The sequence below is a fragment of the Myotis myotis genome, unplaced genomic scaffold, assembly GCF_014108235.1.
Source record: "Myotis myotis isolate mMyoMyo1 unplaced genomic scaffold, mMyoMyo1.p scaffold_m19_p_18, whole genome shotgun sequence".
Taxonomy (NCBI): domain Eukaryota; kingdom Metazoa; phylum Chordata; class Mammalia; order Chiroptera; family Vespertilionidae; genus Myotis; species Myotis myotis.
In genome coordinates, this window is record NW_023416322.1 from 34,748,457 (window position 1) to 34,774,313 (window position 25,857).

The 25,857-nt window shown below is 50.3% G+C and overlaps 1 protein-coding gene across 1 annotated transcript in view; it reads left to right on the top strand.

Annotated features, from left to right (window-relative positions):
- The window catches only part of NGF (nerve growth factor), a 49,470-nt gene extending 31,299 nt beyond the window's left edge, over positions 1-18,171 (top strand). Inside the window, exons 2-3 of the mRNA XM_036344576.1 lie at positions 10,613-10,736; positions 17,288-18,171. Of these exons, the coding sequence (XP_036200469.1) occupies positions 17,300-18,025 (726 nt within the window). The 5' untranslated portion in view covers positions 10,613-10,736; positions 17,288-17,299 and the 3' untranslated portion in view covers positions 18,026-18,171. The remainder of the gene's footprint in view (positions 1-10,612; positions 10,737-17,287) is intronic.
- Positions 18,172-25,857: the final 7,686 nt, after the last annotated feature.

Sequence of the window (25,857 nt, forward strand, 5' to 3'; positions counted from 1 at the left end):
AAACTTCCAGAGTTGGCATACTCACCCTCATGGCCCTACAGGAAGAAGCTCCCCACTCAGTCTGAACAAGTGGCTGAGAAAGAAGCCTGCCTCCTGGGCCAGCTAGCTGGTGGGTCCCTTTCCCTGCTGGGACAGAAGGGCCAGGAGAGAGCCTGGCCTTTAACTCTCAGGGAACGCCCCTCTTTCAAGCGGGAACCAATCACTGCTAGGGAGTCAGTCTTCTAGGCAGAGGCTGAGGGGAGGGGTGAGAGAGAGTGTTCCTTCCTGCAGACCTAAGCACAAATCCACTTGTCTCCAGGGGTGAAGACGCAGAAAAACGCAAAAGTGATCGGCAAACATTGTGCACTTATCCTTAACTCATTGCATCAGGCAAACAAAAGAACCTGCCTCGTTTTGGAGGACCAAGGCCCATAATTCCTCATTTACCTTCTGGAGTGTGTGTGTGTGTGTGTGTGTGTGTGTATGTGTGTGTGTACACATAATATCCTTGAGATAGTCATTCCTCTTTGGAAATAAATGTATCAAGGTCTAAAGTGAATAATTTTGACATCTATATTACTGGAAAAACAAAGTTGACTCAAAAATATACCAGGAGAAAGAAAATAAAATAAAAAGAAAGGTTTCTGGATATACTGTAAGAGAATATACAGGAGAGCAATGCTTTCGTGAGTAGATCCAGTTCAGTTGGGCATTAGATGGACCTAAACCATTCACCTACCTACTCGGGAAGCAACTAAGTGACTCCAGTCTTGCTGATTCTATTGACAGCCTAGAGGTCTTGGGGAACAGTGGTCAGTTCTTGGACTCCAGGGAGTTCTTTAATCCTTTGATGGTGGTGGTGGTGGTGATAGTGATGGCAGCAATGGTGATGTTGGTATTGAAGGTGGGAGTGGTAACAGTGATGGTAAAATGGTGCAAGTGGTCATGTTGATGGTGGTAGCAGGTAGTGATAGGATGGTGGTGGGAGGAAGTGTGGGAGCAGATGATGGTGGTGGTGATGGTGAGGCAATGATGGGGGTGGAGGTCATAGTCATGGTGATGGAGGTGGTGTTGATGGAGATAATGCTGCCATGCTCTACGGACCCGAACCGGACGTGTGTAGATGCTGCAGTAGATCTGAGAAGTGGGCAGAGAGGGGGGCACTCAGACTTACTGAGCATAGAGCATCTGGTAGGAGGGATCTTGTCCATAACTATAACATGCGCCTTTGGAGGCGATTCCTCTCTCAGGGACAGTGCAAGCCAAACAGACATGCTTTGGCAAATCTACACTGTTCTACCTGTTGTGGGGTTTGGGGGTTTTTGTTTGTTGGAATTTTTTTGTTCATTTTGCTTGTAAATTTTTATTTATTTTTGTTTCTTATCCTAAAAAAAGTATGAATCTATATTTTAGGAATATGGAAATCAGGTCTGTGGAATAAAAAGAAAAGTAGAAACAGTTAAAAAGAAAGCTGGGCTGCAAGTCCTGGACACAGATAGGCGGACAGGATACAGACTAGAGAGGAGAGACCTTCACACACAGTGAACCGAAGGCTGACTCAGGCAGAGCTTGGAAAGAACTGAGGTCAATGCACCATCACACAGGAGGGGTGGTGCCCTGGGGGAGACCAATGGTGAAAGCTGGAGATGGCCTGGTGGCTGTGGATGAGGGAGCTGGGGCAGTCAGTCAAGCCCCCTCCTTCCTGGGGACAAAGGGTGACATTCCTGATGGGCAGGATGGAGCGGGTCCCTAGAAGGCCTTGGAGGTGCAGCTCCCTCGCAGACAGAGGCCTGGTGCCAGCCACTCCGCTGGTTCACAAAGGAAGGAGTGAAACGCTAGCAAATGGTTTTCATTATCATCACGCAGCCCCACCCTCTTCTGTATGTGTGAGCTCTGCTTTCTTTCTTGTTTTTTTTCCTCCTTTCAGGGGTGGTAACTAAACAATGAGGTGATTGCCATCCCAGTGGATTGCACATTACCAGCGGCTGCTGGAGCGGACTTGCTCCAAGGAAATTCTGGACAAGAAAAATAAGCAAGCTGGAAACAGGAAGGAGTAGGTTTTGTCCAACACCTGTGAGTGCTCTTTAGTGCCCGTGATGACGGCGGAATGAAGGTCTACTGAGCAGTCTCTTAGCTCCTCAGCAGTGCACCTGTCACCCACCCAGGGGGTGCGCTCCTTCAGGGAAACGCTGCATTGCCAAAGTTACCCAGGAATAGGAAGGAGGGCCACTTGTTCTTTCCCAACATAATATGAAATACTGATTCACTTTGAATAAGCTGGTGCAGCTGTGTGGAGAGTTTTCAGTTTTGTTCAGTAAACAATCATTCAGGGCCCAGTCCAGGACCGGCCCACAGCTGGAAAAACACCAAAGACCTCAAGAAGTCAAGCATCCAGGTGGTGCCTAAATGTGTCCCAAATCCCTGGATCGTTGAGCCTAAATTTGACAATGAGGACACTTTCCTGATGTATTCCCTTGGAAGGGGCAATTACCTACGCTAAGATGCTGTTAACTCTATGGGTCCCGGCAAGTGTTTGCGGTCCCCAAAGAACACTGCACTGCACCGCCGGCCCCTCCCTGTCGCCCCCAACTAGTTATAGCGAGCAGCTTCCTCTGTTTGACTGCAACAGGGCTGAAGGAAATGGATCATTTCAGAGGCAAATGTTTCAGTTTCTTACTCAGCATCTTGGCTGGCAAATGATTGCAGATAATCGTCCTGCAGCTGCAGACGGGGCCACTGAGCATGTGCACGGCCAGCCACTGCGGCCACGATTGGGACGCAAAGCACAGAGATAGCCAGATGGGGACACGGGGTGGACACAGGCTTCACTTCTGTTCTGTGCCCAGCCTGCCAGTAACTCGCTGCCTGATGACTAGTATAGCTGACTGTCTCTAATGATATTAAGAATAGCTAATACAGGGTGTCCCCCAAAATGTTTACCCACTTTGAATGATTATAAAGTCAGGTGTTGATTAACATACAGTTCACTTGAAACATTTAAAAGAATCTACAGAAAAGAATAATATTTTCCCGATGTTTTCATACTGATGACCGCTCTGGTCCAGGCACTGCTGATAACGTGAAGCAGTGGAATCATAAGCATCAAGAATCATTTTGTTCAACACGTGCATGTCCTCAATTTATCAACTGCTGCCAGTTTTGTACTGTAAATTTTATCTTTTATGTATCCCCATTAAAAAAAAGTCTAGTGGCACTTTAGGATAAATGTTCTTTGTTCAAAGCTTAGTCTGGCTTCACCCATTATTTCAAACCCATTAAACCTGAAAAGGAGTGAAAATTAAGTGAGGTATCAGCTGTTAAAGTATGTATACATTTTGGGGGACACCCTGTCTTTATGTGCCCGTAAAGGTGCCAACAAGGTGCCAGGCACTGGGCTAAATGCTTATTCTATTTAATCTTCTCAATAGCCCAGGGTGGAAGGTATAATTATTCCGATTTTTGAATGGAGACATCGAGGCACAGAGAGGTTAAGTCACTTGCTAAAGGTCACCCAGCTGAAAACTGGTGGGGCCTCCGTTGGCCCGGCTGTCAGGGGAAGCCACTGGACCGCAGAGTCATCAGTGCCCTTTCTTCACGGCTCCAATGGTCTAATTATGTAAAATAACAACTGAGATTCCTAAGTTAGTTTCTATTTCTCTGAGTCTTAAACTTCCAAACTTAACTCTTTAGAAGCAACAGGGTGAGTGGCTGATCTCTCTCTCTCTCTCTCTCTCTCTCTCTCTCTCTCTCTCTCCCCACTCCCCCCCCCCCACCACCACCACTATCATGATTGAGTGGGGAAAACTTCTGCCCCATCTTTGACTGTCTAATTGCCCACAGTGTGCCAGGTCCCTGGAGACAGATGCACTCTGTGGGCCTCTGGTGAGCTCCGGAGTGAATTTCCTAGTGCGGAGTGTTTATTCTGTTTATGTCACGGTCAAGTAAAACCTAAAGAGAGAAACACTAGAAGACTGGGAATGTTCTAAAATATGATTATGTGAGACTCCAGTGACTTTAGAAGGGACAGCAGGATTCCACCTCCCCTGACCTTTCCTCCTGAGACAGTAAAAGAGCTAGGTGAGACTGCCTGAGGGAAGCTTAAGGACACCCATCCAGCAGCCCTTCAGGGCAGTTAACCACACCCATGACATCCGACATTCCTTCATCTGTTGTGTATGTCCCTGTGGGGTAGGAGCCCATTGGGACTGGGATGGTTTCAAAGCCATGCACAGGGAGCAGGAGACACGGTGGCAGCTGTCACTCCAGAGTGGTGGGGAGTCAGAAGGCATCTGACGTGGCCTTGGGACTCGGTTTCCCCCCGGGGTGTTTGGGGCTGGCTACTTGTGGTCCTTGTTCTCTCGGATGCAGACTGGTTGAGATGCACCAGTTTTTTGCAGTGACACAGAAATGCCCTCACCTCATGGACATTTTTCAAGGTAAAGGCGGCATTCTACTAGAATCCTTACATTCGAGTTCCATAGCTTGCCCTGCATCCCTCTTTCCTTGAAGGGTGGACTGCCTGCCTTTTTTTCAAGCCCCAGAACACTGCGTCTGTTAAACCAGGATTTTTCCTGGTCTTTCTCAGGACTATGAATCTTTAGCTTGTCTGACTTTCTTAAATTACATCTGAATTGCATTATAGACTTATATGTTGTAACATTGCTTGACCCATTGCTTGGAAAACATACCACACACTGAGAGGAAGAGGTTAGCTCAAGAAGAGCTGAGGACATTTAATCCTATAAAACAAATAGAATAAAGGGCTTGGATCTGAGTTCACGTTCACTGGCAACGTTTTGTTTTCATTCATGTACATATTCCATCCCAGGGGGTCCCCCGAGGCCTGCAGTGGGCTGGGGACCCCGATAGGTGCTGGTATTATTGGATATACACTTTGACTCCAGCCAACCTGAGAGTCCGCCTTTTTCCCCAGTACTTCTGTCTGCTCTTAGTCCCAAATATGGAAACAACACACAGGGAGAGGCCGAAAGCAGAGCTGAAATGGATCTTTTTCTTGTGGTTTAAGGATCAGCCAGTTGGAACCAAGGAGATGTTTTCTTAGGGTCACAGAAAAGTTTGAAAAACTATTCGATTGCTTTTGACACTCCCATGGAGATTACAGATTTATTACTGGAATTTGCTAACTTGATGGGCTGCACTACAATGACTGTTATTTAGCAGCATATTCCTGCAAAAAAAAAAATGTATTTACTGCTCTCAGCTCTATAATAGAAGGTCGCTGTGTGTTTCATGTCTTATCGTCACCACGTTAATGCTGTAAGTACCCAAAGCCTTTCTGTGGTGTTGGCATTGCACAGCTCAGGAATCCAGTCAGGTAAATGCCACACAGACTGGCCCACCACACACCCCAGAGTGTCATGCACATTCCTAGCAAATGCTCTTTGATTCTGCAGCTCAAGGTCAATCAACCACAATAGCTTCTTCCTTTGAGCTGCCTGACTCTCTTGGGAAATGCCAGGAAGGGTTTTGTAATTTATCCCAGAATCTCCGAGAGAGCCAAAGGACCATTCCTCTTTTAGGGAAGTGTGTGGCAAGGCCCTTTAGAGCTGTGATTATTGAAATTTCCAGTGAAAAAGAATAGTGGTTTTGCTGAACCTTAATGTCTTCCTAAGTCCTCGGTGCCAGATGCACTATTTTCCTACTGGATGTGCCAAAACCACTAAATAGTTAAAACACATCAAATCATCTCAAAATGGCCAAAATTGAATTTTTTTCTAAAAAAAAAAAAAAAAAAGAGCTCCTACTCAGCAAACCTCACAGTCATAATCCATAATAGAAAACTTCTGATTAGGCTAAAAATTAGGAAAACAGACATGCAATGCAAAAGACTCCAAATGTTCTCTTTGTGTAGAGGCTCAGAATAAGAACTAACAGACAGAGGAGAGAATTAAAGGGAACGGTTACGGCAATGAAAACCACAGCCACAGCACAAACAATTATTACGCCCTCCACAATGTGTTCTTAAGCTCTACGTTTTTAGTGAGTTTTCCCAGCTCGCAGACCACCAGCAGGTGGAAGCCGGGGAAAGGAGCCCGCTCTTCACACCAGCGCTCTAGCGTCTTCCATGTGGTGTGAGCTGCTCTTGGAACCGGCCATTACTTCTGAAGAGTCATCCAAGAGATCTTTGGGGTCAAGCATCCCCAAATCTTTGGTATTAAAAATGTCAGCCAGTAATCCTTGGGCTTAATAATAAGCTAACCATAGCTCCGACATCAAACAACATTTTAAATGGCATGCAAGGAGTAAAAAGAAAACCTTCCAATTCACAAATGTCAATTACATCTAGACAACCGGGGGTGGGAGGACGGGTGGGGAGCGGGGGCAGCAGGGGAGATGGGGACAGCATCCCCCAGAGAGTCTGCGAGCTGTATTCTCACATCTTGTTGCCAATAATGTGACCACACCTGCACTTTACATTTGCTGAACCATGTTCATTTCTTGATAATTTCTCTTAATTACTAGCTTATCAAAGTCAATGTCAAGCATCCCATTCACTGAACAGCAGTGGTTCTCAGCCCTGGCTTTTCCTTGGGATCACCTTGGGAGCTTTATAAATAACTGAGACCCAGGTGGCCCTCCAGACCAGTTAAATCAGAATCTCTGGAGGTGGGACAGGTGTCAGGAGCTCCTAAAACTCCCCCAGAGGATTCCAGCGTGTGGCAGGGTTGAGAGGCACTGCCATAGAGGGTTTGGGGTGAGGGAGGGCAGCAGAAAGTGGGAGCCAAGAGGGAGGTAGAACCTTCCACAGAGTACGAGCATGGAGGACTCTGCAGGGTGCTGACTGAAGTTAGGCTGCCGTAGCTGAGCCAATGCCCTTCCCTCCTGATAAACTACCTACCAGCAGAGGGTCAGCTTCCTTAAACTATGTATTGATTAGATTTTGAACAACTTGCCATTAATCATCTAAGCTTCTTGGCTACAATTGACCAAAATATCACTGAGGCCTTAAGAAAGTGAAGGGCTGACCAGTTTTGCTCAGTGGATAGAGTGTCGGCCTGCGGACTCAAGGGTCCCGGGTTCGATTCCGGTCAAGGGCATGTACTTTGGTTGCAGGCACATCCCCAGTAGGAGGTGTGCAGGAGGCAGCTGGTCGATGTTTCTCTCTCATCAATGTTTCTAGCTCTCTACCCCTCTCCCTTCCTCTCTGTAAAAAAATCAATAAAATATATTTTTTTAAAAAAAGAAAGTAACTGAAGGGGACGCTGAGGCAAGCATCAACAGAGAGGACCATACCAACAGGCTTAAACTCGGGGATGGGAGGGGGTGCATTAGAATTTGCATTTCTAACAAGTTCCTAGGTATTGCTAATACTCCTACTTTGAGAATCACTGCTGTAAAGCATGAGACCCAGGATAGGAGAGGGCTGTCCGGGTCTAGAAGAGGCACCCCAGACTTCACCAGTATCCCTTTGTGCCCTACAGGAAGGAACAGAACGTGGTCCTGAGAGGAGCTGGGTTTAATTTTCATGCGTGTATAAAAGTGTGAGAGCCATCTGATGAAGTGATTACCTCATGAGAACAGACAGGGTTTTAAAAATAGAGATGCCTTTGGGTTGTTTGTTCCTAATATTTTTGCATTAGAAACTGGTAATATTTAAATCAGATTTAATTTTAGAGCCGCAACCTTTACTAGCATGAGACTAAAAACAATGGCAGTCATGTCTGTGAGAATCACATCGTATTGCAGTGTTCTGGACAGTGGACTTCTCTCCCCAGTAGCGAGCCACCTGTGCCTGCACTGAACAAGAGAAGGCCAAAGGCATGGGAGATGCTAGCCAGGGTCTCAGATACAACACTCGGGCATGCACCAAGGCAGCGTGGCCCAGAGAACGCAGAAATAGGGGCAGGGAACCTTTTGCGGTTGGTCTATAGCTGACCCCAAGAAAGGCAGGTCTGCTTAGAGGTTGTAGTGTTTTTTTATTTACTTTGAACTTCACTCTTCTTCTCCAATCTAGATTGGAGGCCATCCTGGCATATAGTGGAATATCCAGAATATTTCTAGTCACCTTACTTCTCTGGTTGTTCCCTAGATAAAAAGTGGAGGCTTTTTGTGAAACTGCAGCCAGTGGGTGGGCCACAGCAGTGAACTCTACAAGCTCATAGGCACCTACTTCTGTATAAGGCCCATCACATACTCCTCTCACCTCTCCCCAAACCCCTTATGAAGTCACGTTGGACCTTTTGCCAGTTCTTGAATTCTGGGGCTCTGTGATGCCTTTCCTCCCCATCTTCCCTAACAAGCTCCTATTTATCCTTAAGAACCCTCCTCAGATGTTACTTCCTCTAGGAACGTATGTCTCTGGTGAGTCTGGCCAGATAAGACTAAGTCCTCCTCCCATATCGCGCCCACTACCCGTCATACTTATCGCATTGTGCTAAGTATGTGACAGGTTCCTGTGCTGGCCTTTCCTCGCCTCGAGATTATTTGCTCATGGAGGTTAAATGTTATTTTGTATTATTTGTGTCCCTAGCACCTAATACAGTAGCTGGCATGGCACCTGCAAGTTTAATGTTTAATTAATGGGATGAATGAATTCCAGTGTTTGAATGGGGGAAAGCATTCGTCAAGTACCCAGTAGGGCTGTGGGCTGGAAAACATTAATGCTCATAGAGTCACAGACGATCAGAGCTGGAGGGGACCTTTGCTATCACCTGTGGTAGTTCCTCGCTCTGCGTCGGAGGAAGCTCCTTAAAGATACTGAGTGACCTACCCTAGAAGGAGAGCAAACTGGACCAAAACAAAGAGTTTCTGGTACCCTGACATATGTAATATTTTCAACCATAAAGATTTTCTTAAAAAGAAAAAAAAGAGTGTGGACTAGATCAGATCCCCTTTCCTACAAGTGATGGAACCAGACGCCATGGTGCCAACCTTTTACCCTGGGGCGCATGACATCCGCCCTCTCCTGTGCTAAATCCAACCCAGAGAGAGTGGAAATGTTCTTTGCTGCAGAACGTAACCTTCTTTGAGAGTCTCTGAGCAAGTGTTCTTCTCTAGGCCTGAACCCCAATTGAGTAGGAAGGTTTTCCTGGTTCTTCCAAGGCAAAGAGGCTGTTTTGAGCAAAGTGGGTAAGGAAGAGGAATGGAAGCACCCTGGTTCATGGTTCTAGCAGCAGGAGGCCCTTGCACCTCTCTGTCCTCGGCTCCTCTATGGGAGGGACTTGGGGCCACAGTGTCTTCATTGATATTTGCTTCTGTAGCACAAAATGAGAGGGGGGTTGAAGGAAGGTAACTGGTGGGGATCCACAGTGGAAAAAGACTTAAAAAAGGCCCAGGGGAAAGGAGTTTGGGGCGTTGGAAAGAGAATATAGACAGGAAGGGTAACAATGTCATCCTATAATTTTTTTCTTTTATTAGAGCTGCCACACCCTACAACTTCTGCAGCAGACACAATAGTTTAGTCATTCATTCATTCATTCATTCATTCAAAAAGTGTCATGTAACTCTCCTGCTTAAATCCCTTCACTCCCTTTCCATTTCCCTTAGGATAAAACCATAGTTCCCAGCTATGTCCCTGCAGACCTGGCTCCTTCTACCTCATCCCAACTCATTTCCTAGGACTATTCCCTACTCATTCAGCAACTTCGACTTGTTTCTACCTCAGGGCCTTGGCAATTGCTGTTCCTTCTGCTTGAAATGCTCTCTCTCTCTTTTCTTCTCATCCTTCAGATCTCAATGTGAATGCCACTTCCTCAGAGAACCCTTCACTAAGCATCCTGTCTACAGTAGCCCCTCGCCACTTGCCCCTGTCATCACACCCCACGTATTTCCTTCATGGCATAAGAAGAATCTGAAGATAACCTTATTTATTTACACAAGACTATAAGCTCCATGAGAGCAGAGACCTTGTCGTCTTATTCACTGCCGTGTCCCCAGCACCTAAAATAGTGCTTGGCACATAGTAAGTGCTCAGGAAATATTGCTGACTAAATGAATAAAGCACTTATATATATATGAAGTTTATATGAGTGAGAAAACAGAAACCTTCCACTGCTTCCAGGAACTACAACCTAAAACTGGGTAGCATTTTTTTCTCCTTGAATGATCCCCATAGCTTCTGATTCCCGGAATTTGGCTTGTGCAATGGTTCTTGAGATTCCCATCCCAGTCCTGTAGAGCTCTCTGTTATCTGTCAAGTGGTCAGGTTGCCTGGATTTTTATCAAAGCACCAATTTATTCTCAAGTGCCAAGACTTTTCCTTCCGTATGTTATCTTAGGCTGGTCCAGAGTTGGGTCTACTACATCTACATGTGTGTGATGTACAGAATAATATCCATGTTGGTGCTGGATTAGGGGGTCTGTTGGAGCAGGACTCTGGTGTGGGATTGGAAGCACCTATGCTGGGCATAAGATCAGCCAGACTGTGTCCCAGCAGAAACCAAAAGTGCTGGCACAAGATGCCACCACAGGTCTGTGCAAGGCCAGCCCCAAGCAGTTTGGGAAGCTGGGCTCTAGCTCCTTTCTGAGCTCTGATGCTGATAAAATCCCAGAACGCAGGGAAATGGGGTTTGTCCTGTTGGCACATCCCTCCCTTCCTGCCTGGGGCACAGCTCTCCATCTGCCTGAGAATGTGGCGAAGTGCCCATCTCATGCCAGCTCTTTCCTCCCACAGAGTCCTGGCCCGTGGTCGTGCAGTCCAGGTGGCTGGATGGCATGCTGGACCCAAGCTCAGCTCAGCGTCCGGGCCCAATAACGGCTTTTCCAAGGAAGCAGCTTTCCGTCCTGGCCACACTGAGGTAAGCGCTGGGGGTGTCCATCTCACCGTGGTTCCGGGCTCTGGAACTGCCGGGAGGGCGGAAAATGAGCCCCTGGCTGGGGAAGGGGCATTGGATCCCACTGCTGATCATAAGGCCTACCTCCAACACATGTGACTCTCCTGGCCCAGGTGGGAGAGGAAGTCCCTGTGCTCTCAGGGCTTCCAGGGACATGCTGGGAGTCTGAGCGCCCACCACTAAAATGACGGGACACAGGGCTCACACAGCTCCTGCTCTCTCTGTGCAGGTAGCCTTAAGGGATGCGAGGTCCTTGATCACTCCCGTGCCCTTGGCCATGGAGTGGAGCGAGGGGAGAGCCCAGATGTGGAGGCAGAGGCCTGGCTCTGAGTTCCTTTCCCTCCAGATATGTGCCCGTGGTCCAGTTACTCTCACCGTGTCTGCTTCCTCCTCTACAAAATGGAAATAACAAGGCCTATATCCCCGGCTTGTTGTGATGGTTAATGAGACAGTTAAGCCCAAGAGATGATAATAAGATCTCACCTCATTCATTTTAAGATGTGTCTCTAAGAACAAGGATCAGTAGATTCTGTTTCCATTCTGCCCTGCAGTGACCAATAAACCCGCAGGTACCCGCATGTGCCCGCGTGTTCTGGCTGCTTATTTCCACCAGGGGGATTTTAAGTGCTTTTGGATCAAGTTTACACGAGGCCCAGAAACCTGATAAACTAGATTTTAAAATAACTAAATATCCAAATGTTTCCTGGTATCTGGATTTGTGGCCTAAGGAGGGTAAGACGTATGGTCTGTTGAAAGGAATTTTCACTTTGATGTCGGGGGTTGAGTAAACCTAGCCCAGGACCCCAGCAATTACGACGTGTGTGGGACTTCAGTCCTCTATCCCCTGGAAAGTGCTGAGCAACGTCAAGGGCCCACCTGTGGAGCCTGCATAACCCCAGGTCACTTAGCCTTCAAGGCCCATTTCTCTGCTCTGTCAAGTTCAATGATTGAGCTGGATGAGTCGTTCTCAAAATGTGGTCCCCAGACCAGCAGCACCAGTATCCCCTGGGAACTTGTGAGAAATGCCGATTTCCGGGCCCCACCCCAGGCCTCCCTAATCAGAAACCGGGGGAGGGGCCCAGCAGCCTGTGGTTTAACACCTTCTCTGGGTGATTCCCATGCACTGCACCTCTGGACTTGAGACCCTCTGACATCCCCTCCAGTCCCCCTGGGAAAAGCTAGCAAAGGGCTGGGTGCCTTTCTCCACCGCAGCCTTGGTCGGGGCTACCTCCCCGGGGAGCTGAGGAGCCACAGAATCCCTCACACCCCACACAGGCCCCGACCACTGAGCGTGTCTGAGTCTACAACTGAAGACAGCAGCCGCTTACATTTACAGCGGAGGCCGAGTGTAAAACAAGACATGACCCTTGACCCGCTGTCATAATGTGGCGAGTGAGATGGAGGAGGAGGAGGCTGGATTTCCTCAGCCGCAGGAATTTCCCCTCTCACTAAGAGGCAGTGACCTTGGCTCACTGATGCAATCTCTGGCCCGAGCATCACTAAGAGCTCTTGGCGCTAGCCCCTGGAGGCAGGAAGGCTCTTACTCCCCTCTGCAACGCACCTCTGAAGGCAGGTGGCCGAGCCTCCCCATGCCTCAGCCCTCCTATTTGGGCCAGTGGCTTAGCTCTGTCCAGCAGCTTCATCCCCTATTCAGATGAGGCCAAAACCTACACAAAGCTCATTCACCTAATGCTGGAATGTCTCTTCTTATTGCCGGGTGTGAGGTACCCCTGGCCCAGGAAGAGAAGAAAGGGCTGGGCAGCCTGTTCGTACCTGGATAAAAGGCACCGGTGGGTCCCCCGCACTCTTAGTCATTTATCTTCCATTCTGGGAGGAGCAGGGCCATCAGGGAGCATTCACACATTCAGCCTATCTTCACCGCCCCCCCTTCAGCTCAGGGAGCTCCGGAGCGAGCTCCGCTTTAGTGGAGCCCTGGTCAGGACTGTCATCATTTCAAAGTCCTGCCGGGTTCACTCCAACTAAGGACAGAATGTTCTTTTGTAAACTGCGTTGTGCATTATATCACTGGAATAGAAAACACACTCGTTTCTTCTTTTTTTTTTTTCTACTGATGATTTTTTTCAAGGAAGACTTTTTTAGTTTAAAAAGATTATAAGGGCACACTATGGTAAATCAAATAAATACTTTTTTAAAAATAACACCTTTTCCTGTGAAACCCAGATGAGAGTATCTTCAAATCTTAATGAAACTGTCTGTCCATGATGCAAATCCCGGCCCAGAGTGCACGCCACCAGGCCCCACTGCTCTGTGCGAACGGTGGGCTGAGAGGGAGCATTAGCCTGTGAGAGCTTTGCCAAGGCCGCTCAGCAGAGCTGGAAGCTTCGTACAGGCAGACCTCGTTGTATCACGCTTCGCTTTGTCGCGCTTCCCAGATATTTCGTTTTTATCAGCATCGAGGCAAGACCCTCAACCAGCAAAATATTACCACTCGCTGAATTGAAGGCTCAGATGGCGGTTAGCATTTTATAGCAATGAAGTCGTTTTTAATGAAGGTGTTATACAGTGTATTTTTAGACACCATGCTATTGCACACTTCATGGACTACAGGAAAATGTAAACATAACTTTTATGTGCACTGGGAAACCAAAAAAATTGTGCCATTTGCTGTACCGCAATATTCGCTTTATTGTGGTCGCCTGAGACTAAACCCATAACATCTCCAAAGTGTGACTGTAATTGCTTAAACGCCAAGAAGGTCAGAGTTGGAAGCTACCTTAAATGTTACCACTCAGATGGAGAAGTTAAGGAGCACTGAAGGGACTAAGAGTGGGGGGACCCACCGGTGCCTTTTATCCTGCCACACACTCAGATTCTTAGAGGCGGAGCTAGCTGCGGGGGGGCAGGGGGGGGCAGGGGGGAGGGCGGGGCACGAGGTCACCTGACACAACAAAGATGAACAGGATGTTCTGCCCTCGGGGAGGTTGCCCTCTAGAATATCGGTCTCCAACCGGTGGCCCGTGAACCACTGGTGGCCCATGAGGTCCGAGAGGTTGGCTACCGCTGCTCTAGAAGGAAGGATAAGAGAAGAACACAACTGTGATAAGAGACTGGAGGAAATGCTTTTAGAATGGAGAGGGAGAGAGTTCGTCTCTTTGGAAACAGGAAGAGCTCCCCAGTGGAGGTGGCATCTTTGTTGGGTGTTAAAAGACAACAGGAAGGAGTCCAGCCAGCAGAGATAGGAGCAGAAAAGACACAGGGAGGGGCGGCAGGGAGTATGCCTGGGACAGAAGAGTCTGAAGGGGCCAATGGTGGGGAAGCACAGAGCAGACGCTCCGGGGAGGAGTTCTGTTTACCGGGAATGCAAAACGTGTGAGGCAGTGAAGGCGGGCAGGGCCTGACGTGCGCCTGAGCAGTCCCACTGGCTCGCGAGACAACCAGCTCCCCACTGGGTGCTCAGAGCGGGCTGATGTGCTCAGAACAGCACCTAAAGAAGGTAAGTGGGGCGGCCAGGGGTAGCAGGCACTGGGAGAAGAGAGATGAGGGTCCAGGTATAGAGGGGAGAGATTACAGTTTCAAGAGATGCTCCTGAACCAGAACCCACAGGGCTGGAGGGAGGGCACAAGACTAGAGCGGAGTCCGGTGCTGAGCCCAGGTCCGGAGCTGGAGAGTGAAGGACAGGGGCCCGGGCGTGGAGAAAGGGGCATGCGCAGAAACACGCGGAGAAGGATGGGGAGAGGGGTCAGGAGGCAGTAGCCGTGGAACGGCTGCGTAATCAGTGAGGGGCCCCCAGTGGGCCGCTGCTGCTGAGGAAAGAGGAGGAGGTGATGGTCCTAAGAGGGACTGTTTCAGATGCCTCGCGTTTAAGGTGTCAGTCTCCAGGCATCGACAACATAGCAATTTCAGGTGAATCCTTAGAAGAGGGTGAGAGCACCAACGGGGAGACTGGAGTGAGGTGGGAACCCCTGGAAAGGGGAAACAGGGAGCAATATGGCCCTTATTGCCATCAAAACCCTACAGTGTAGTCCTTTCTTTCATTTCCTCATCCAAGTTCTAATTTGGGTAGAGAGGGATGAATATCAGTTTCAGTTCTTCTCCCTCCATCTACCTAATGAGAGATACCGTGTCCTAAGAAGCAGAGAGAAATGACGCATGAAAAGAAGCCAAAGTAAAGGGCTTGGCTTCGCTGCCACCTGAGTGATGAGCTCTCTAACAGCCGCTGGCATTGATCGGCCCGGCCACTGGCCAACAGAACCGGGCGTGGTCAGCAGCCCAGACGTGCCCCAACCCCCTGCACGGCCGGCTGGAGAACTGGAGCAAACACGAGTGTTTTCAAAGTGACCAAAGAGAAAAGAATGCGATGGTCTTGTTCTTGGTATCTGATCAAAGAGCTGTTTTCCAGATGCAGAAAAGCACGGTACTGAGCGGAATGCATCGCTTTAAAGCGGTAGGAACGCCGGGTGTGGCCACATGCACAAAATCCAGACGTGAGCTATGGTGGACAGGAGGCAGATGGGGAGCTGCCCTGGCGATCCCTGTTCACTCTTCCGTCCCTTCTCCTGATGGTTGTTGAGGACCTATTACATGCCAGGCACTGCCCATGGCCCTGGGATATTTAAATGCAAAAGGCACAGCTTCTAATGCTCTCCTGGGGAGACAGGCGTGTAAGTGGTTATCCGCAGCACTAGGAGGGTGCCAGGGACGGAGTGACTAGCTGGTGTGACACAGCTCTGTCCCCCAGGCACAGCCAGTGGGGGGCCAGGCTCCAATCATTACACTTTGAAAGAAGCCTGATGGAGGTAAAACAAGGTGCTATGACAAGATGTGGATGGAGTGAGCTCGGGGCGCGAAGAAGCAGCTATATAATTCAGAAAGATGAAGTCTTTGGCCACAGGATATGACAGTGAGTCAGCGTTAACTCGGATTTTATGAGCGCCTAATTAATCCTATCAACAACCCTGTGAAATGGTGTTTATTGCCCACTTGTATCAATAAGGAAACCAAGGCTCTGAAAGATTAGTGACTTCCTTTTGTTAACAAGTAGGCAAGCTGGGAATCCAAACAAGGTTTTCTAACCCCAGGTCCAATGCAGAGTTCTTTCCACTACATTGATTTAGCAGGAGAGAACACACACACACACACACACACACACACACACACACACACTTCCGAAGTTGAGAATGGAAAGAGATCACTTTTGATTGGGGTGATCTGAGAAGGTCTCAAGACGCAGGTGGTATCTGTGCCCGGCTGGACAAGCAGGCAGGGAGCAGAAGGACCCATGGGCATGGGGAGGGGAGGTGGGGGAAGGGATAGATTTAGAATCTGAACACCCTCTACAGGGGATGCTCTTACCCTGCTAAGAAGACTTGGGGAAGCTTCACAGAGGAGGTGACAATTGATATGAATCTACGCATGTGAACAGAGGCTCACCAGCTCAAGAAGAGAGCTAGTGCCACAGCTAATTGACCCGGGCGGGGGGGCGGGGCTGGTTACTGGTGGGTAACCATACGCAGCTCGGGGCCCATCTGGCTCATGCTCAGGGCTTGCACTGCCTCTTGGGGAGAGACAGATATGCCACTTGATCTCTTCTCATTAAGAACAAATAATAGAAAGAAAGGACATGTTGAAGAATGAAGGAGAAAGTGAGGGAGGAAGGAAAGCATGGAAGGGTGGACTCGCTCAGTAAAGGACCAGGTTTGGATTCTATCTCTGTTCCAGTGTGTGTGAGTGACTTTAAGCCTCTTGGTTGATTTTCTGTGGATCACTTTCCTCGTATATAGGAGAAAGAGGATAAATCCTAACCTAACTCACAGGCTAATGAGAAATTAGAAGTGAACATATTTGAAAAGTTTCACAACAACGCACAGAGAGGGAACGTTATCAGTGTCACGTCATAGGCGAGGCCTGCGGCTGACCAGACGGGCTGGCTGACTGAGATGGTCTCAGAACCACACAGCTTTTGCCAAACACGATGCTTCATGGATTCATAAGTGTTCAGAGTCACGGGATCTCAGAGCTGACACAGTGCGGCGGCTCTGAAGAGGGTGTGTGTTCTTGCTAAGGCTTCCGGACATGTCCCAGGCAGCCCTGCCCACTGCTGTCCCGGGGAGTCAAGCTGTTGGGCAGGAGAGGGGAGAGGAGGCCCACTCACCCGCTGCCTCCTGGTGCACATGCATATGCACACGCACCCGCTCACGGCTGCCTCCAGCTGGCAGGCAGGGAGCTCCAGGGATTCTGTGAGCGATGCTTCCACGTTCATACCAGGCCACAGGGCAGACTTTCAGGGCCTCTGCCCCTTCCTGGAAAAGCACACCCCTGAGAGGATGACCTCATAGCCGGTGTCTGAGCCAGGCCTATTTATGCCTGTGGTCTGAGTGTCATTGCTCCTAGCACCCCCTTTCCCTCTCGAAAGTGTCCCGGCTGAAGGTCATTTCCAGAGCCTCCCAGGTGAAGCCTCCTTGTGATCCTCTTGGGAGGCCGATTCTGCGCGACCCAGACTCTGCCTGTGTGCGACAGAGCCTCCGTGCATGACCCTCGTTTCTGCCTCGTTTCAGGTGCATAGCGTGATGTCCATGTTGTTCTACACTCTGATCACAGCTCTTCTGATCGGCATCCAGGCAGAACCACAGGCAGAGAGCGATGTCCCAGCAGGGCACCCCGTCCCCCAAGCCCACTGGACGAACCTGCAGCATTCCCTCGACACAGCCCTCCGCCGAGCCCGCAGCGCCCCGGCCCGGGCGATAGCCGCCAGGGTGGCCGGGCAGACCTGCAACATCACTGTGGACCCCAAGCTTTTTAAGAAGCGGCGACTGCGCTCACCCCGCGTGCTGTTCAGCACGCAGCCCCCGCCTGTGGCCGCGGACACCCAGCCGCTGGACTTGGAGGCCGGTGGTGCGGCCTCCTTCAACAGGACTCACAGGAGCAAGCGCTCCGCGTCCCACCCCATCTTCCACAGGGGCGAGTTCTCGGTGTGCGACAGCATCAGTGTGTGGGTGGGGGACAAGACCACGGCCACGGACATCAAGGGCAAGGAGGTGATGGTGTTGGGAGAGGTGAACATCAACAACAGCGTGTTCAAACAGTACTTTTTCGAGACCAAGTGCCGGGACCCCACTCCCGTGGACAGCGGGTGCCGGGGCATTGACGCCAAGCACTGGAACTCGTACTGCACCACGACGCACACCTTCGTCAAGGCACTGACCATGGACGACAAGCAGGCTGCCTGGCGGTTCATCCGGATAGACACGGCCTGCGTGTGTGTGCTCAGCAGGAAGGCTGGGAGGAGAGCCTGACCGCACACCGGCCCCGCCCCAGCTTCCTCCACTCTCTCCTGGGCCCCTCCCTACCTCAACCTGTAAATTATTTTAAATTATAAGGACTGCATGGTAATTTATAGTTTATACAGTTTTAAAGAAATATCATTATTTATTAAATTTTTGGAAGCATCCTGTGTGTTGCCACTCCGGTCATTTTCCCCAGGGTGACCATCTGCAAGTCTGGGGCCGGCCGGGGTCGGGGCGGAGGGGAAGGGAGGTGTCGTCCGCAGCAGCCCCTGGCTCCCCTGAAAGGCCTGCCTGGAGCCCTCAGCCCACCCCAGCCGGCACTGCCGCTTCCGGGAAGGCTAACTGGTTTCAGATATTAGCCCACAGTGGACGTGATTAGGAAGGGAAGTCTGCTGGATGGTAACTTTGTTCTGCATTCCAGAGCCAAAGCTCCCTAATCCTTGGATTACCTGCCCCTCGGCCTGGATGCATGCGCCTTGATTGCTCCACTCGGGGAGTCTGTGGGGCCTCATCAGAAGGCTCCGTCCTGGGGGGACCCGCTCACTCTGTAGGCAGGAGGAGACTCGCACCAAGGACCCGCGAGGCTGGCCGGCTTCTAGGGGAAGATCTGCAAAAAGCTGAGGAGCTATTTGGCAGAGCTGCACCGAAATAACCACATGAGGCCTGTCACGGTGGATCTGATTTCACGGTTCGGATTGTCTTAGTCCTTAAATGGCTTGTCCTCAGCTTCTCCTCCAGCCGCTTCCCACAGAAAGACTTTGTTACCCGAGGAAATAGTAGGGCCTCCACACTCTTGCTACCCACGAAGGGCCTCGCAGCCCTTCCGATGTCAGCCTCTGCTCAGGGGAGTCAGAGACCTGCCCTGAAAAAAAACTTGAAAATGTTTCCATTCTAATTGGGTGATTTTGTCTGAAGGTGGGCAGGGTCTTGGGATCTCAGAGAGAGGGTAGGGGTAGGAAAGACCCAAGTAAATGGAGCGAAAACCGACACAAATACACCAGGTAAGGTGGGCCACGCCAGGGTAACAGTGCCTTTCCGCTGCTCCCCAACAGGGGAGCCACCAGGGGAGAGAGGAGGGCGGGAGGGTGTGCAAAGGGGGACACGGAGCAGGAGGAGGGGGAAGGTGCCATCTCACCTTTACCAGCCTCCCCTGCCTCCAAGAGACCCAGCACCCTGGGGGGGTCTTCTTTTTTGGAGGGATGGGTGCTAATCAACACTGACAACGTCAAGAGCATCTTGTCTTAGAGAGAGATGGAGGTGACAGAAAGACTCCAGGTTACAGTCCAGAACAGGACTCCAACCAGCCTCAAGCTGCCACTTTGCCCTGTAACTTTTCTGTTTGTTTGTTTTGTATTTTCTCTGAAGGCACAACTACCTCCCCTCAAGAGAGAGACTTACACTGAAATGGGAATTTTGCTCTCCCCCCACCCCTTCCCTGACCCTAGCTTTTATGAGAACTGGCCCAAATTGTCCCTCTGATATAAAAAGCAAATAATCGTGCTTATTCCTCTGTAACTCTCCATGGCCCACCCCACCCCCAACCCAACCCAAATAGGGCGAATTAGAAACGTCAAGAGCTTTGGCACGAGAGGAATTTGATGAGGGCGAAAGCATGATGAAATGTAGCCTGCTTTTCCTATCAACGCTACTGCAGCTAGAATGCAGATTTATGTTAAAGAAACACCAACCAGAACATTCTGGTCAGATAAAGACTGCAGGGGGAGAGGCCTCCCGCTGACCTGTGTCTGCGGCTTTTCCCTGGGCACCAGTGCCAGGGCCTCAGCCACCCTGGCCCCTCTTAACAAACAGTTCCCGGGCGCTTCCTCCTAGGGCTGCGCAGGCCTGCTGGGCCCCGGAGGTGGTGAGAGAGGAGGGGGCCGGGGGCATTGGGAAGCTGGCTTTGTCTCCACCAGCGTGGAGTCTGGATCTGGGAGCCATTCCGCACTTCAGGGCATGGGTCCCCAAGACCTGGAGGGAAGACAGCCTTCGAGGAAGGATGGAGGCCGAGGGGTGGGTAACGGAGGCCCCCTGACCCCACTAACCACGGCCCTCCCCAAAGGCAGCATTGGCTGTAGGCCGAGCCTGGAGCCAATGTGTTTACACACCGCATGGGATTATCAGTCTGCCTGAACCGAGGGGTCCAAAAACAACCCTGAGCCTGGTGGTTTCTGCAACTTGGACTCTGCCCCCCACACAGGGGGGGAGGGGTGGGGGGGGAAGCTCTGGCTTCCAGACCCACCCGGGCTGCCCCCAAGGGGCCGTCCTGGGTCGCCAGGCCCCAGACGCTTGGACACATTGAAAATGGCTCAAAACCGCCCGCTGTGTTCTGCACAGGAGCAGCAGTGGCAAGTGGGTCTTGTAAACGTTCCCTTTGCTTGCCTCACTGAGGTTTTCGTGCCCGGGTCACGGAATGCCCCGAGGTCAGAACAGATGCCTTCCCCTGAGCAGCTCCCTCTCCAAAGCGTCCCTCCAGCAACCGAAGTCCCTGCCGCCTCGGCCTGACACAGCCCAGCTCTCCTAGCGACGACGCTGAGGCAAAATGCTGGATCTGGGAGACGGAGCCTGACCCTAGTTCATGTTCCAAGTCAGTCCTCTGACCCCCTCCCAGCGCAGGCCCCAGCCTCCCCGAGACCTGCTTTCCCCTCACAGACATCCTGCAGCGGGAGACAGGTCTGCAACACAACCAAACGGCTCCTTTCATTCCCATGAACCCCAGGACTGCTGTCCATCCCACCACCGTCTCGGCATCATCTGCGTGATGGGATCAGGGGCTGCCCCCCACCTGGGGTGCAGAGGACAGAGGGGCTGCCCCTCCTGGGCCACAGGGTCCCTGCTCCTTGGAGGAAAGGGACCGACCGTTGGGCAGGGGCCCGCAGGAACACAGGGCCCAACTCAGCAGTGACCTCAGAGTCTCTGCTCCACGGCCTGAGTGGGACAGTGGGGAGCTGGGGCCCTGGTGCTGAGGAAGCAGTCCGATGTGGAGGTACAAACATGGGCTTGGTGTCAGCAGAGCCAGGATGTCGGCCCAGCTCCCATGCCTGCCTGCGAACGCTCAGCAAGCCACTGTTCCTCTCTGACTTCAGCTCCTGCCCTTGTGGAATGAAAATAAGCATTTCTATAGCCAGAGCTAAAGCAAAACCATGCATTTGAAAGTAAACAGTCAGGTGCCCTGCAAGTGGAGGGCAAAGTGATTTGTTCTAAACTTACAATCCCTACAGTGATTGTAGGAGAGTAACAACTATGAGGTGCTCACTAGGTATTTGTTTGCTGGCAGATGTGGAGATGGGGTAAGGGAAACCCTCTGCTCATGGGCATTAAAAATATGGACCTGGCACAGCCGGGCTCAGAAGGGTAAAAGTGAGACCAGCAGCTATTCTGCTCTGGGCTCGGGAAAACCACCTAGATCAGTGGTTCTCAACCTGTGGGTCGCGACCCCTTTGGCGGTCGAACGACCCTTTCACAGGGGTCGCCTACGACCATCCTGCATATCAGATATTTACATTACGATTCATCACAGTAGCAACATGACAGTCATGAAGTAGCAACGAAAATAATTGTATGGTTGGGCCACAACATGAGGAACTGTATTTAAAGGGCCAGAAGGTTGAGAACCACTGCCCTAGATGCTAGAGACCTGATTAAGAGCATGGGCTCTGGAGCCAGACAAGCAGGATACTTCTACTTAGGCTGTGTGACCTTAGGCAAGTTGCTTCACTTCTCTGAGTTCCAATTTCTTCATCTGTGTAATGAGGACAGAGGGCTGGGAGACAATTAAATGATATAAATTATATAATATAAACATACACAAGTGCCTGGCATTGAAGAAGATGGAATACGTTTTAGTTCTGAGAACTAAGTAGAGTTGGCTGAGAAACCCTGAAAGGATGTTGGAACAGGGTGGAACACCTTTCAGCAAGGCAAGGAGGTTCGTGAACAGAGCGTTTTGTAAATGCATCACGGGCTTACTCTGTGACGAGCAAGCTAATATGACTGTTAGCATTTACTGAGCGTGTGCTGTGTGCCGGCCCCGTAGGAAGCAGTTAACGTGGATTAGCCGGAGCAAGCCTCCACGTTCTAGTAGTAGGAGCACCTTGCGGAGATGCCAGAGGCTGCGCTTTCTGTGTTCACGCATCACTGCCAGCGAGCCTCTCCACGGTTCTCTGGGATGTGTTTACTCTCTCGGCCCTTGGCAAGTTTATAAACCATTGGCGCTGAGAGTTTCCATGTGTCCAGCATGTGGGTTCTGGTTTGCTCCAATTAGTCTGGGTCGGCAAAGGAAGAGCGCTGACCTGCTTAGAGTTCACCTGGGCGTGTGGAGATGGCTCGGGGGCCCAGGGCCAACATTAGGTGGGACGGGCCCTCCCCCGCAGCAGCCTGAGGAGAACCCCTTAAACTCAGGGCTGCAGCCCCTGGACCCAATCTTGCAGGTCACAGGCATTCAATCAGTATCTTAGGGCGGGTCAGATAGAATTAGTTCCCATCCCGGCCTGTGCCTACCCTGTGTCAGCAATAAGTGGGTTAACAGTCTGAGTTGAAGGTAAGGTCCTTCCTGAGGCCACTGCGTGGGACTCATCCCAGCACTTTTCAGAGGCTGGTGTCATGGTGAAGAACATGATCAGATGGCCCCGGTCAGACCCTAGCCTTACCACCAGCTTGTCTGAGTGACATTGGACAAATGACCGCTCTCTCTGTACTCCAGTTTTCTTACATGGAAAATGTGGATGATAATAATAGATCCTACGCTGTCGACTTGTAAAGCACTTAGTCCAGTGCTTGGCATATAGTAAATTATTGTATATAAAACATGCAAACATACACACAGCTATATGCACATACTAGTAAATATAGGCCCCCCCCCACACACACACACACACAATATACATATACACTCACAGAGCCACTGAGCATTAAGAAGCAGCCGGGAAGTGTACATTCCACACTCACATGCACTCGCAAACTGACTTCAAAACACAGAGCAATGCACAGATTATGCAGATGAATATTCTGAGCGATGGCTACAGCAATGAGAAGCAATCAGATGGGAAGAGTAAAACCAGGAAGATGTCTCGAAGGAAACAACCTCTGAACCGTGTTTGGGGGAAAAGGCTGAGTGAAATTACTGTTTGTGCTGGGACTTCTTCCAGATTTACAAACAAGGTAAAACCCAAACCAGAGGTTTCCCAGGTCTGGATGAGAGAGAGAGAGCAGCCTCTATCCTCTCACCTCATCGTGAACCACAAACTGGCAGCGGGACCAGCTTCTCCTGCAAATACAGACCTCGGGAAAACTCAAAGAACAACCATGTGAAGTCCTGCAGGTGGGCACAGGATATCTTTGTATTCAGACCAAATGCTGAAGAGCCTGTCAAGAAGCTTCCTGAAGATGGGGCTTCCTCCACCCGTCCTGATCAGCTGGGATGGATCTCCTTGATCCCCCAAAAAATAAGTAGGAAAAAGGAAGGCCCTCATGTGCCCCGGACCCGGGGATGGACTTGAGTGTGAGGCCAGCTAGACGCCTCGGCTAACATTTGGTGCCACGGCTAAGTGCAGCCTCCAGCTCAGCGGGCCTCTCCCCCTTTATCTCGCCCTCACCATTCCTTTCACTTTGACATAATGAAAGTGCAACTTGCACACTGTCTCGAGATTGCATATGATAATTGGAAACATGTGTCCAAGCTGGCACCCCTTCAAAGGGCTCTGCAGCTCCGACTTGGGCCGTCTTCTGATTGCAAAAGCAATCCCACAAGCTGGCTCTCCTGCCTTCACATTTTTTCAGCTGTACCTTAGCGTTAACTCTTGCCAGGAGGAGGCTGCTGCAAGCCGAGCTCACTCCCGGCCTTCTGCAGGGGCTGGCAGTAACAATCCCCCAAGTGCACAGCAAGCCTCTGAACTTGGCATCTACGCACCGACTTTTCCGCAATAATAGCAAGAATCAGCAAGTCCATTTTTCTTTTATGCAGAAATGGCATGTTAATAGCTCAACACCCAGGTGGGGGCCTGGTCTTCTGGGGCACTGCCTGGACTTTCACTGAATAGAGGGCTGGAACTTCTCTGATCCAGCAAGGTGGCTTCTGGGAAAGAAAACAGCAAACTGTCTTTATCTTACCAGAAGTCTCCTAGGGGAGACCAGAATCAGTGGTGACTCTCCACTACAATTACCCTAAGGGTGGGTGAAGGGACCTACTCAGTTCAGGAGAGACCAGCTACACATCTGTGATGTGCAAATGCCACCCAAGGTCCTGAGTGGACAGGGGACAAGATGGGCCTCCTGCCCTCCAACATCCGAATTGTAGGCTGAAGAGAGGATTTCGGTCTTTCAGCTTTCAGTCTGGATATATCTACATACCACACACCCACAGCACAGGGAGGCGGGCTCTCACACACCCTGGTGTTGGTAGCAACTATGCTGTCTCTTCACCTTGGCCTCTACCTGCTTGCTCCTAACCTGCTATCACTTCCATTTCATCCCTACTGAGTTCCAAACTCTTGTCCCCCTGACCCTGACCCTGATCCTGCCCTAGGTTTTCCAGAGAAGTGCTTCTCCATCTTTAATGTTCACCTAAATCATTTGGGGACCTGATTCAGTAGTGGGGGAGTGGGAAGCTGAGATCCTGCACTCCTAACAAGCGCCCTGGCAAGGCCCACAATGCTGTTTTGGGGGCCACACCCTGGAGAAGCAGGGTCATAGACCACACATGGTCATCCCAAGTCTAGACCTCAGTTCTCACTTAGGTCAAGTTGGGAACTTGAACCAGACTCATCCGTCTTGTTCTCAAAGTCCAAATTAGCTTTGGGTACAACAGTCCTGGCTCTACGTCCAGCCACTGGGAATTCAACCCCTGCCTCACGCTCCTGGCCCAGTGTCCCACATGGTAAGCTTTGCTGTCCTCCCTTGATGGGGAGAAGTCAGGAAGGGGAAGGCCTGACTTACATAAATATGGCAAGAATGTGATGAGGGCTACAACCAAGTCTTGAGGATGTAGAAACTCATCCCAACGGGAAGCCAGAGGCAGAGGCGAGGTCAGAGTCAGGCCTCTGGCAGCAAAGCAGGGTGAGGGAAAGGCATCTGCCACTTGGCACCAGGCTTGGTCCTAGTCGTAGAAGAAGGGTCGGTGACAAGCAAAGCACCACGACGGAGGCCTGATGCCATCTTTCGTGTCAAAATATTTCCGAGCAGGCTTGCTTTCTTCTCCGACACTCAGTGTGTTCATCTTGATAACAGAGGGATGAAAAGTCATCTTCATCGGCGTCAGACATTCGGGACTGTCCTAAAATTTCTCAGAGGGGCTGTTTTTACTGCACCCGGGACAGTTTATATGACACTTGATATAACTATTGGCAATGGCTGTAAAAATGTCACAGTTAAGTATGTAAAACAAGTAGCAACCATCAGTCTCAGAGTTTGTCTTCCTCCAGCTTTAAGTAGATGAATTCCAAAGCCAAATCATGTCAGGAGTCATTGAAGCATTTGAAAACCCCAAACTGCTCCCTTGATGGCCATATGTGGAGTTTCCACCTCTGGCTCTCACCCTTAAAGGGCAATATACAGTTTATTTACAGTTTGTCATATTTGAAGAATGTCATTTAAAAATAACAGCCAGTTCTATTCCTTTTCTCTTTAGTTGGCTCCTTTCTGGATCTATAATGGATGCTGATGTAGTTACAATCTCTCTTTTATCCCTTAAGTAAAAATATCACTATTTTAAGTAAAATATCATGGACATACCAAAAAAAGAGAGGAGGCTTTCAAATGCCCTAAAAGAAGCTTTGCTGGAAAAACATAGCAGAGAATTTAAGCCACCTAAAGTTTATCAGAACAGACGGCTAGTTCTCTCTGAATTA